The sequence below is a fragment of the Aythya ferina genome (genome assembly GCF_964211825.1).
Source record: "Aythya ferina genome assembly, chromosome: 7".
NCBI classification, from domain to species: Eukaryota; Metazoa; Chordata; class Aves; order Anseriformes; family Anatidae; genus Aythya; species Aythya ferina.
Genome location: NC_140302.1, coordinates 27,459,569 through 27,472,282, shown reverse-complemented (window position 1 = coordinate 27,472,282; position 12,714 = coordinate 27,459,569). Strand labels below are relative to the sequence as shown.

Here is a 12,714-nt window from a genome sequence, read left to right as displayed (position 1 = left end):
AAAAGCATCACACTCTGCAAAAAGTACAAGGACCAAATACTGCTCTGTTCTATGTAAATAATAATAATAGCAACATAAGTGACAATAGATCATATTTCTAAGCGAGGTCATTCTCAAGAAAGAAAGAAAAACTAATCAGTGTGATGTTTATCCCTGCCATTGTGGCTCAGAATAGAGACTGTATTACTGCTCAAGCAGGCAACCAGGGAAGAGCACTACCTCAGGCTTAATGCCTGTGTAAAAGGATGGCACCCCTTATTTTTGCTGACGTGTGGTATCTTACACAGGGCTGTGCTTTAGACCTTTGTTAATTCAAGCACTGTAGAGAAGCCTGCTCAGAAGGAAGCTTGGAAGGGATTTTTGAAATAATGGTATGAGAGAACAATAGAAAATTGGATCTTTCCAAGGAATTACAATTTAGAACAACAGCAAACAGCTAAGTATAAACAATCTTTAACATACATTCATTAATTTATCTTTCTTTATTTTGTTTTCCATAATATTAAAATGTTAACTAAAATCAGCAATCAGCAAAGGTTTTTTGATGTATTCTCATGAACATGCTATGGAAACTTGGGAAATCTGATTGGGAATCTGATCTTACCTTCAGCTGCAATTCCTTGTATCTTTTAGACATCCTAATAAGTAACTTGTCATCATTTATCATAGCAGGTTTTTCTTTGTAGTACTGCACCATGGCTTGTGCTGCTTCACTGTAAGCCATTTCCAGAAAGGCCTAGCACAAATGGGGAGAGCTTTAAAATCTACTACAGAATTAAAAAAAACAAAGTATAAGACAGAAAAGGCAGCACAATCATTTTCATTTGGATTCTTTTCATGCAAAATATCCTGATAGTACAGAAGTGGATAGCTCTCCAGCCCTGCAGCTGAAATAGCAATACTCAGGCCATTCGTTGTTCAGCCTCTTTTAACTAAAAATGACAGCTTCAACACAGCTATGAAAGCGGATAGGCAACTTTAAAAGCCACTTAAAAGAACAAGTGACTTGAACCCAATCTTTCTTGATATGTGAAAAAAAAAATCCAACATCTTTTCCCCACTTTCTCACTGGTGCTTCTTCAGCTGCTGACAGGATGCAGGACTGCAATGCTGCAGCAGGCACCACTCCTGAGACTGCCAGCTCTGCCTTGCAAAGTGCAAGGGAGCTAGGCAAGAGCAGAACATCACAGCATGACCAGACAAAACAAAGTCAAAAAATATATTTATTTTTTAGGAAAGAAGGGCAATGTTATCTAGCACTTCTACTTGCATGAAAATTGCAGTTGATGTGACTTTGATCTAACTGGCCAAGGATACTCCCAGCTGTGCACTGACCGCATTTTGAAATGTTACCATCCCACACTGCTCACTGGTGTGGTTTCCACGTCCGTCTGCACTGTCTGGTATAGTTATGTGAGAGAATACGTCTCAATCTTCTAAGTCTACCACTGGAGTCTAAAAACACCTCAAAAACAGAGCTCTACTGCAATACAGAGCAGATTAAAAGGGAGAGAGGTGTTGGTGCCCTGTAAGGGCACAGCCTCCCCTTAGCATGTCAGTACATTTTTGTGTCCATTTACATCACTGCTGGTGACTCCACATGCACAGTACCTGATTAGTGGATTTCATGAGGATATAGTTGGTGACCTTCCCAAATGGAAGGCCCAGGTTAATGACATCATTCTCTGTGCAGCTTCCCTCGGGGAGGTTGCAGATGTGAACAACTCGACCCAATGGAGATTTTCTCTGGGGAAACTGGAAAAAAACCCAACTCAAAACCATGTTTTTATCTTAGATATGCCAGCTACTAGATAAGACCTTACATTTCTGCAAAAAAACAAAATGTTCTGTTCTGTGTAGCTGTTATAAAAGACAAATATTCTTATTTAAAGACGTTAAAGACATTCCCTTCCCATTCATATTTTTAACTGAAGCGTGACTTGCAATGGAGTCCCCATCTCTGGATATGACAAAGTCCACAGAAGATTACTAGAAGAGATGCTCTTCCAGTAGAAAGAACTCTGCTCTAGAGAGAGTTCAAACAAGAATTAGTGCTATTGCTGCAGAAGGTAAGTTACCACCTCAAACCTCACAGAGCCAGCGACTTTATGTCCCTGGAACGTCACAGCAGAGAGCCAGGCTACATGCACAGGACCCTGGACTTTACCCAGCATCAGTGAGAGTCTGGAGCCCCCTCCAAAGATAGAGATAGAGGCGGTTGTCTGCCACATGGAGGTCTCAGACCCTCCAAAAAGCTCCCTGAGAGCCTGATACCTGTCTGGTTTACCACCACAACCCTCATGGCTCTTCTGCCAAGTCACATAGCCTTCCTTTGTCCTGCAGCTTTCTGTGCCACTGATGGCTCAGTGCCTTCCCCACACAAATACATTGTTGCTGAGTAAAAGGCCCTTAACAAATAATTTGCCAGCAATGCACAAATAAATAATATTTTCAATGACTCAGTGAACACCTGTTGTCTGTGGTGCCTACAGATTGAAACAGATGCTCACTGCAGTCCCTGCTGGATTGACAGATATTAGAAATCAGTTTAGGTGACTGCAGAGGAGTTCAGGATAGCACGGGCTGAATTCAAAACCTTCTTCTGCCCTCATGGAACAGATTGAATTGGGGATAAAACCAACCCCGTTCAATTTGCTAGAGGACAAAACAGCTGTATCTCAGGCTGGAAAACCTACTGCTTTCCCTTCCCATTACAATACCACCCAGTAGGAGGGACATTTCTCTTGGGAGCATGCTGACCACTGGACATGCAGAGAGGCAGAGGTCCCAGATTGGCTGGCACAGGCACACGCTACTGGTGCAGTGTCACTTCCCAAGGGTGGAAGTCTATTTTGGAGTGCTGGGGCAGTTCCCAAAGAGCTGCCCATCTCCCGGACATGGAAAGCAGGGTCTATGCTCCGTGTGCAAGCAGACATCAGTGTATACTGAGAGAGAAACATAATTTACCCAAGTTAATGATATGCAAACATTGCTCACACAGGATTACATCCTCCCAGACTACTTCCCTGTTTATAACTTCTGCTGTTAGGGTTTTATTGAAGAAGTAACTCTACCTTCAGTTAAAATTGTGCCATTCAAGGAAAGATGCAAATCACGTAATCTTGTGGGATCAAGTTCACCAGAGCCATCACAAATGTTTGGCTTGTCAGCAACTTCACAAGTCACAGAGCTAATGTTATCTTATTTACACCTTCATCCCATTACTTTCCCTCCAGGCTCTACCACTTAACCGTTTGTGTATTTTTGCTGCAGTAAGACCCTATATCATGCAGTGGTCTGCTGTTTAGCTGGTATCTCACAGAGACTGCCCAGGTGCATAAGGTAAATCAGAAAAGTGCCACAGTCCAGCTGAAAGGTATTTTCTCTGGCAGAAGAAGAACACAGACCTGACCCTGATAAAGATGGAGCAACTCAATTCCACCTGAATAAAAAAGGAGTGATGGCTGAGTGCATCTGGCAAGGCAGCATACAACATACAACAGGAGAATATAACCTGCACCTAGCAGGGAAAAAAAAAAAAAAAAAAAAAAAGAAAAAAAAAAAAAAACTTCCTGACAGCAAAGGAACACCTCAAGTCACCTGGCACCTCCTGTTTGTTTTGTCAGATCTGTTGAGAGATTGTCTGTTAAGCATATATAGGTCTTGAAAGATTTAGCTGTTCCCTACCTACGTGCCAGGGCCCAGGTTCAGACACGCACTCAGCAGTACATTAAATCAGATGACTGTGAGATGTTACCACCTCCCCCAAATTGGCAATGGCTTGAATTGAAATGCTACATCATAAATCTGCTACAATTCATGATTAAGAAGTGGTCAGACACTCATACCAGGAGTGGATGGGCTGTACCGGGCAATAACCTTGACAGCTGATTGAAGTTAAATGGGATCCATTCATTAAGTGAGCTGTAAAACACAGCCAGAAAAGGAATACACACCTGCTATATCCACACTCAGGAAGTTAAAGTAGCTGTTGTGCATCAAGCGTGGAGTGTAAGACTTTAAGTTAACTTTCTTTGCAGCTGATGTCTACAGAGGGTTACTAATGCAGTTGGACAACTACTAAAAAAACAATTTGCTCAACATATAACTGGTTGAATAAATTATTTGATGTGTAACACTGAAAAGCACCTCAGTTTGCCATATTATTTCTCCAATCTAATTTAGTTATTTTTATTACATTTTTTTCCCCCTGATTTTGGGGTTTCTTACTTTTCAAATTCTTTATCCCTTACTTGAGCTTTTCATGAATCTTTTCTAAAGATAATAAGAAACTGGCAGTCCTGTCCCTCCACTGCTAATGGCTCTGCATGGCTGAGGGAAGACTTGTAGCACTGTATTTGCCTTTTGAAGAGGGATAGAGTTATTTACAGACAGACAGCATGTATCCAGCTCTTCCAGAAATCTGAACACTTTGTTTATGATTACATGCAGGGTCAAGTATAATCTCCAACTGCTCAGTTAAATGGCAGCAGCTTAGCTGAAAATGAATACTGCTGTGCAAAGGTGTAGTAAATTATAAATCACCGGAGTTGTGGGGTGAATGACAGCTGGTAAACTCAAACTTAACACCTCTAATATAGCTCCCTGTCTACCTTAGGAGCTTTTGAAGAAAAAGGGGATTTATGGTGCCCAAGAAAAGTGAAGTTATTGGTTCTTTCATCTCTCCTAGTACTGCAGGTCATTCAGAAGAAGGACTTCTGCAGGCAGCTTAGATGACAAATAGTGACAGATTCTGAGGAGAAACGATACTGGTATTAGCAGCAATTTCATTTGTTGCGAGGTTGACAGACATGATGAAAAGGAACATTCCTGCACAGCCGCTGCTACTCCACCTCTGACCTTGGAGGCAGGCATCACAAGCAGCTCCACTCTTTGCTGCCTTGCACACATGGTGTCTGCGATGGGCAGCAGCTAAAATCTCTTCCAATAACTCCTGTCATAGCAAAACCCTACAGCAGAAAATTGATTGGATTAAACAAATCTGGGTGATGTTTTTGTAAGCAATGCCTGATGTGAGCTGGAGTGGCACAGGAACACAATTCAGCCTGGCTTTCTGGAGAGTCTGAGACCACATCAGGATATAAACACAAAAGCTAACAAGGTGAAAATTTGAACCCCTGGATTACTGCTGCTATTCGATGAATGACCTAACATTAGTCTTTGATGTTTCCAACTCTAATCATAGCTTTCCTGTATATTTTGTGTTTCATTTTATCCCTAACAACTTTGGATTTCCATAATGCATATGATTTGCTTTTCTTGACTTCTTTTAAAACCTTTTTTCTTCTTCTTTTTTTTTTTTTTTTTTCTTCTCCATTTTAAGAACTACTTAGAACTACTTCTAATGTTAGTCTTTTTGTTTGTTTGTTTGTTTTTCTTTCTGGCACTTTTTGCTTATTGGGATGGTAATTCAGTTGCACACTAGAAGAATACAACTGGGAACCTGTGATGAGTGCTGGGGTAACTAATAAACAGAAACCACAGAAGGTTGCACACTGAAGCAAACTGACTGAAATGTTACCAGTGGCAGCAGATATAAATAGTACACTAAAATAAACTGAGAAAAAGCTAGCCCAGTACAATGAATTGAATTGGGATCCCTAGATGGGTAAGTGTTAGTGAAGCTGCAGCCACTGTCTTTGCCACCACTGCTACTGGGGAGAAGGACCCCAGCATGGGAGAGGCAGAGTGATTGCTACAGATAAATATCTGGAGAGGTTTCTCACTGCAATTGATGCATACAGTAAGTAAAAAATAATCCTATTCTTCATTCCTAGCTGAAGATGATTTTCCTGTGTCAAAAAGGTTCAGAATACAGGTGAAAAAACTATGGGATACACACAGAACAGTCCAGCTCCCTCCCCAAATCTGTCCAACATGCAAACAACTTCTAGCACTCTGAAAAGAAAATCTACAGTTGAGTTCTGATTTGATCAAAATCAAAGGCATAAAAGAGCTGCTGGTAAATTTAAACGTAAGTTAAACTCAATGTTCACATCATTGCCTAAACTGACACATTTATAATTCCAGCAAGTAGAAGTGGCTTCTACAAGAATCTCAGCAAGGAGATCAGTTTGCTTAGATACTCACTCTTACCCCTGATGGAAGAGAAGAAAATGTAGGACCTGGCTGGCCAAAGGATCTTGCTGACGTTGTGATAAAAGATGAGCCGACATTTGGAGGATAATCTAAATAATGGATTACACACATTTCGTGAACATCTTGACTCATATTATCATCTTGACTCAGTAAGAAATGCCCCATTTACATAACAATTCATTTCGTAGTTTCTACACCAAATTATACACTGCTTCACATTGTACTGTGAAAACAACTAATTGAACGAAAAATAAATTGACATTTTGAAAGACAATCTTGCCTTTTAAGTCTCTCTGTATACAACATCTAAAAACTATTTTCCTTGGAAACTTGTATCATATGTCATTTGAAATGTCCATTTTTCCCCAGAGACTGACTTTCCCTTTCATTAAAAAGTATATATATAATTATTGCACACGCAACCATTCACCTTCAATACTAGATGGATTGAAAACTGCTGCATTATTTGGTGATAAATGCAATGTTCCATCTGCTGAACTTAACACACACCGGATACCAGTGCTGGAAAAGAAAAAAACAACTTTAGGAGCATGCATAATGTGCCATAAATATTAAAGCATTATTATTAGACAGTAAATTCCTGGTGTAAAGCCACTGAAGTAAGGGATGCTCTATTAGGAATTGAGTTGGAAGACTGTCTGTGAAATAATACTTACTTATCTGAAAAAGCCATACATTTTTGGATGTGAAGACTTCCCTTAATGTGCTGATCCCAGTCCTATGTTGAAACAAAGAGATGATGAGCATAGGAAAAATCCTGAAACAAATATACAAGAAACTGCTTCTCCATTCCAATTGCCTTATTCTAAAATCAATGCTGAAACGCTGAAGATCAAAGTGTATGATACTGGATCCAAGTGCACTTCTATCCAATACATTTACTGATTTGATATTTGTAGGCTAAATTACCTACCAGTTACTTTACACATGGACAGCTTCTCTGTATTCATTTTTAAATCTAGAATGTTTATTTCTATTAAATCAGTCAACTTATTATATCTGAAAAGGCTCCGAGCATTCCCAACTCCTGCAATGTCCATGAAGAGGGTGATTATTCATTTCAGTAGGTGAGCAATACTTGTAAGAGAAGTGCATTTAGTTATTTACACTTTTATGAATGAAATGAGGCAGTTCACCAATGAACAGATCGACTAAAACTCATTGTAATGACATCTACCCACACTTTTTAAATGTTAAACAAAAAAAGAAATGGCCAGCATGCCCTAGATGGGGGATAGTTCACACCACTCCTGTAGCTGCAGTAGCCATAGCAAACCCTCTTGCGAACAGCTGCTCAAAGACTAAAAGAGAAACATGAAAGAGCAAATGCATTCAAATATCCCAAAGCCACAGGGCATGTACATATCAGCTACTATTTCATTTGCTGGCCACTGTTCCTGTTGTAATATTTTTGTCAGGCCACCATCAGCATGAGAACACATGCCTTTGCCATTAGGTGCTGGTCCTGCGATGTGATGGAAAAGGCCACAAGGACTTGTGGGGCTGGGCTCATCAGGCAAAAACAGCCCCAGGCAGAGCCCTTGGGCAGTGGTGGGCTACGTACATAGCTGTCTCCAGAGCTGACCTATAACATGATCTAGCACACAGGCTCACTGGACAACCAGGAAGTCTCTGCTCAAGGGTCAGTTTGAGTTGGAGGCTCCTCTGACAGTATAAACATGGCCAAGAAAAGCTGGCTGGGCCCATGACATAAGAACAGGGAGCATGGTCTGTACCCGATATGCTGGGTAGCGTCTTGCTTCCAGGCCAAAGCCACTGGGACAATGGGATCTAAATTTTCCTTAGAGCTACTAAGGGGTGTAGGACATCCCAAAAGAGAAATTAGCAAACTCATTTTATGAAAAAGTGCTATTTTATTTAATCAAGTTTCCACACAGGTTTTATTGGGAAGGCTTTGGGATCAGAAACAAAGTGAGAGCCAGAAGAAACTGCAGATGTGCAATTACAGTACTGGGAGGAGAAGAGGAGGGTGAAGGGGGGAAATCAGGTTCAAGCTCCTCCTCCCCTTGAACTGCATCCATCAGAGATGAGCAACAACTTGAGCCTGGATCTGGCATTTCTCACGCCGGGACTATAATCTCCCAGTGACAGAGTGCTGCGCACGCACATGTGCCCGCCCTCACATTTTCACAGTGAAATGCGGAACAAAAACAGACCCTGAAACCCCAGTAATTTTCACAAAACAGATTTACAATGCTCCAAGTCCCAGGCCTATGAAACTCTGTCTGTATTTCTCTCTGGATACCTCCACAGCGAGCGAGGCTGACTTGGCTGACGGACACGGCTACACCTGGAGCTGGACAGGCAGCCAGATAAATCACCAGACAGACACACAGACAGACAGGGCACCCCTTCAAACGCCTTGTGTCCGAGCCATGCCCCTGCATGCAATTAAAACCACTCACCTTCAGATCAAAGATCTTCTTGTCACAGAGGGCGCAGACATGGGGGAAGTGGAGGGGGGCCGCGCCGTGAAAGTCATTCAGCTCGTGGGGCTGCAGCGGCCGCATGGGCAGCTCGGCTGTGCCGGCGCTCAGCTCCTCATTCTGCCTCACCCGGGGGCTGCCGAAGCTCTGCTTGCTATTGTTGAGCCTGCCGAACGCCGGGGCCGCGGCCGCGCTAAACTTTGTGTCAGGTGTCGGTTCTTCGGGGTTGTACAGCTCGTTTCTTATTTCATACGGCTGCTGGCTTGCTGATGGCCACATGCTGTCGCTGGGCAGGAGGTCAGGCTTGTTTTGGCCGGAGAAATTAGGGATATTTTCCCACTGGTTGCTTGTACCAGTGCCATGCAAGATGGGGCCGGGATCTCCCTTTGGATGAGCACTGGTGTGCGGGTCACTGGGGAAGGACGGCGTCGCCCCAAAGGCCTCCTTCTGGAACCCCGCAGGCGCATCGTGCTTCAGTGGCCCAGCAGTGCTGAAGGGTGCCTCGTAGCGAGCCCCTGCTGCCGAAGGGAAGCCATGCTGGCCAGGAGGATCCCCCTCCGAGGTGTAGGCTTGTGGGGCGGTGACATTTTGCTTGTTGTACTCGTAAAACCCCCCTGCTGCTGCAGCAGCGGCAGCAGAGGGTCCTGCCTTGTTGAGACCCACGACCACGGGCTGCTGGCCGGAGGTGGGAGCCATAACGCCTCCAAAGGGATTCATGACGATGGTGTTGGGGGCCTGAGCCTGCACGGGACCCAAGCCACCCCCCGGCGTGGCCAAGGCTGGGGTCTGTGCGGGGAAGGCGATGCCACCGGAGGGGAACCTCGCGCTAGCGATGCCGGGCCCTGGCGGAGGGCCCCCGGCCGTGTGTCCTGGCGGGGCGTTCATCACGGAGGGGTGCCTCAGCTGGTTGAAGAGCGGCTGGGACATGGCCACTTTGGAGAGCACCTGGTTGAGGACGGTGGCAGCGGCCGGGTTGTTGGTGACGGCGCTCTGAGCCAACTTCAGCCGCTGCAGCGTGAGCTGCGCCTGGAGCTGGGCCAGCTGCAGGCTGGCCGGCGAGGGGAGCAGGGGGTTCGGGGTGCCGACGGAGAATGGGCTCTTCTCCAGGAGCTTGGCAGCGCTGCAAGGGGTCAGGACGTGGGTTAGCCAAATTCACCCGAAATCAAACTGGTCTTGCCTCCTGCTACAGCCTGGCATGAGGCAAGCAGCCACTTCGAGAGATTTACTCGTCTAAACCCAGGAGAGCAAGGTGGTGGCTGGCAATGCAGCTATAACCCGTCTTTGCTTAAACCTCTGCTGCATGTCCGTTTCAATCAAAAAGTTATGAGGGAGACAAGTATATCACGGATCTCTCTTGCAAACCCCCGTTTCATCCCTCACTGACCCTGTGGCTCAGACCTTCAGCTCACTTTAAATACCCATGGGATTCACACCCGTAATGCAAACCAGGAGCAGAGGCAACATAAGCTACCCCAGACCATCCCTGAAACTCTGTTCCCTCCCACCCCCCTGCCCTTTTTATGCAGTTTTCAACCTCCCAGTAGCATTTGTGGATTTTTATGGTGTTTTATGCTCAGTAGGACCCAGCACCACCTTTTCCCACAGAGCAGGGGGAAGTGAAGGAAAGGACATCAGATGGTCGCATAAAGCAACCCAGTAAGTACTAAACAACTAGCATAGCCGGTGGCATCAAGGAAGATACAATACATAACACATTTTTTTAAAACTATTTACAATTCTCCTTTAATTGTACGGCAGCCTGTTTTGTAACAAAATACATAGCTTCCCTGCTGGGCAGATGGGAATATAGAGGAGGGAAAAAAGCATATGATTTGCTGGAAACCCAGAGCAAAAACAAATGCTGGGAATGTGAAGAAAAATGCATCAGAGGTTGTGCAGCTACTTCAAAAGCCGTAGAAAGAGAAATGGCAGCAAGAAGGACTATGAACAAACCATCCTAAAGAGTTTTCATAGTTCAACTGGAAAGTAAGGCAAAATTTCTGCACTGTCAGCTGGTGAAAATCAAGGTCTTTGTACTGCCTAGAAATTACAGGTGCATTGAGTGTTGTCCTTTAAGCCTTGTACGTAGGATAAATAAAATGATAACTAAATTTTCCACTTGAATTCCAGAACTAAGAAAATAGGAGATGATACTTTTTTTCAGCCATACATTGGTTCCTGGTGTTGGAAAGCACCTTTGGGAGATCTCCCCAGCTCACACCACCAACAGCAACCCTCTCCCTACCACATGAAACCCTGTCAACAGAAAACAGGAGAAAAAATCATCCTAAATGGGTAAATTCATAAACAAGTAAAATGTTATAATGGAAAATATTAGGCAATGCTAGCTTCCAGGCAGCTGTACCCACACTGCTTTCGCTGTCCCCGTGCATCCTTCTGGTATACTTCCAGCAGCATCCGTGGCAGAGCCAGCCCAGTGTGTGTGTACATAAACTGTCCTGTGGCCACGCTCCCCTGTAAGCCATGCTGCCTGCACTTGGATACCAGCAGCCATTTTCACACCCGTACCAGAAAAAAATGTGACCCTTCACTTCTTACACCAGCAGGAGCCCTGCTCACAGATGGCGCAGCTACTCGACACATTACAAATGGCTGCTCATTCTGAAAATGAGAGCGGAGAGCACTCCAACAACAGGGATGTGGTCCAAAGCTCAATTAATTTATATTGTAAAAATGTATTGAGTTTCAATTTAGGCCTTTCAAAGCAGCAGGAGCTACGCATCAACCGCCATGCAACACTCACTGTTAATAATTGGCCAATTTGCTAAACTGCATGGATGAAGTTGTAGTTAATGATAAATGTCTTGTCAGCATGCTACATTTGAAAACCACAAATTAGGAAAACATCTGCTTAAATCCAAAGTATGACTAAGAGAAAATGAATGGGTTTCATATTTAACATTTAACTTCCACTAGCAACTGCACGGCACATCTGTCTCCAAAAATACAAAACGCCGTTGGATAAGTGCATCATTATGTCATGACGAGATTCCCTGCCAGCACAAGCTGACACCAGCGCGCTTCAGTGCTGAGGTGCCTTTTGTTTTGCTGTGCGGTTTCCATTCCTCGCTCTCAGACTTGCATTTATAATACAGTTTGCTCTAAATTTGATTACGGATGAAAGTCAGTGTGCAACTCCAGTCAAAACAACGCAGAGGCTCGCAGAACTGCCAGCCTGCAAGCTGAGGACCCACAAAAGCTGCTGAGAAGCCCCACAGGGTTTCAGCAAGTGGAAGATCCCACACCAGCATGCTTGCTGGGGAACGCGGCACAGCCCTGTGCCCAGGCTGTGTTTTCTGTGCCTCCAGCATCTGGTTTACCATCCTGGTTTACGATGTGCTGCGCGGCACTCACCACAGTCAGAGCTACTGTTTCATTTTATAGCTGCTTGTACCTTTTGTACGTTAAGCAAGCTGTAAAATGTTTTCAAAAGTTTTATAGAGCATGCAAATAAGAACTGCCTGGTGGCCCTAAAAGAAAAAGAAGAGCCAGCATGTAACGTTTGCAGGCTCAGGAGCCGCGGATGACTGCTGTTCCCAGCAGCTTAATTGTGCCATGCTGCAAGCCCGTGCAGCAGTGTGCACATCCCAACAGCTGCAGCCGCCTGCAAGCTCTCGCAGCTACCTGCAGGACATGGGCATGGGTCCCTCCCAGGGGAACCACAACTCTCACAATGCTGCTGCAAGCTCTGAAACTCCCTCAGACTTGCTGCTCTCCTCGTGTTCTGTCTGACTGCATCTACCTGACTCGTATGTCCCTGTAACCCACCCCAGTACATAAGCAGTGCCCTGTCAGAGCACAGCTGGGAATGCCTAGCAATTTGCTGCCCCCCCAGCTCTGAAATCATTTCTGGGCTCTGCAGTGAGGGCAGGCAGAGCAGGGGGTGCTCAGCACAGCTGCACAGCAGGACAGCCTCCAGCCAGCTGAAAGCTTTAGGGCTGGGGAGCAGGACAGCACCCACCGCACTGCCAAAACCCACTGGCTTCAGCCCTTTGCCGCAGGCTGGTGGTGGGGAGCCGGGGACTGCGAGGAGCTGCCTTACCTGGAGAAAAGCAAACGCTGTAAGGAGAAGCTGCAGCCCCTGAGCCACTTGCAGAGGGACAGA

General features: G+C 44.9%; 1 protein-coding gene across 7 annotated transcripts in view; it reads right to left on the bottom strand.

Moving 5' to 3' along the window:
• Positions 1 to 12,714, bottom strand: part of RBM20 (RNA binding motif protein 20) — a 104,362-nt gene that overhangs the window by 18,219 nt on the left and 73,429 nt on the right. For 6 of the 7 annotated variants that reach the window (XM_084526334.1, XM_084526333.1, XM_084526336.1 and 3 more), the window contains 6 exons: positions 8,568 to 9,708; positions 6,798 to 6,859; positions 6,551 to 6,642; positions 6,112 to 6,209; positions 1,612 to 1,755; positions 605 to 736 (listed from right to left, as the gene is read on the bottom strand). In XM_084526334.1, the coding sequence (XP_084382460.1) occupies positions 605 to 736; positions 1,612 to 1,755; positions 6,112 to 6,209; positions 6,551 to 6,642; positions 6,798 to 6,859; positions 8,568 to 9,708 (1,669 nt within the window). The remainder of the gene's footprint in view (positions 1 to 604; positions 737 to 1,611; positions 1,756 to 6,111; positions 6,210 to 6,550; positions 6,643 to 6,797; positions 6,860 to 8,567; positions 9,709 to 12,714) is intronic. The other variant, XM_084526335.1, reaches the window with a different exon arrangement.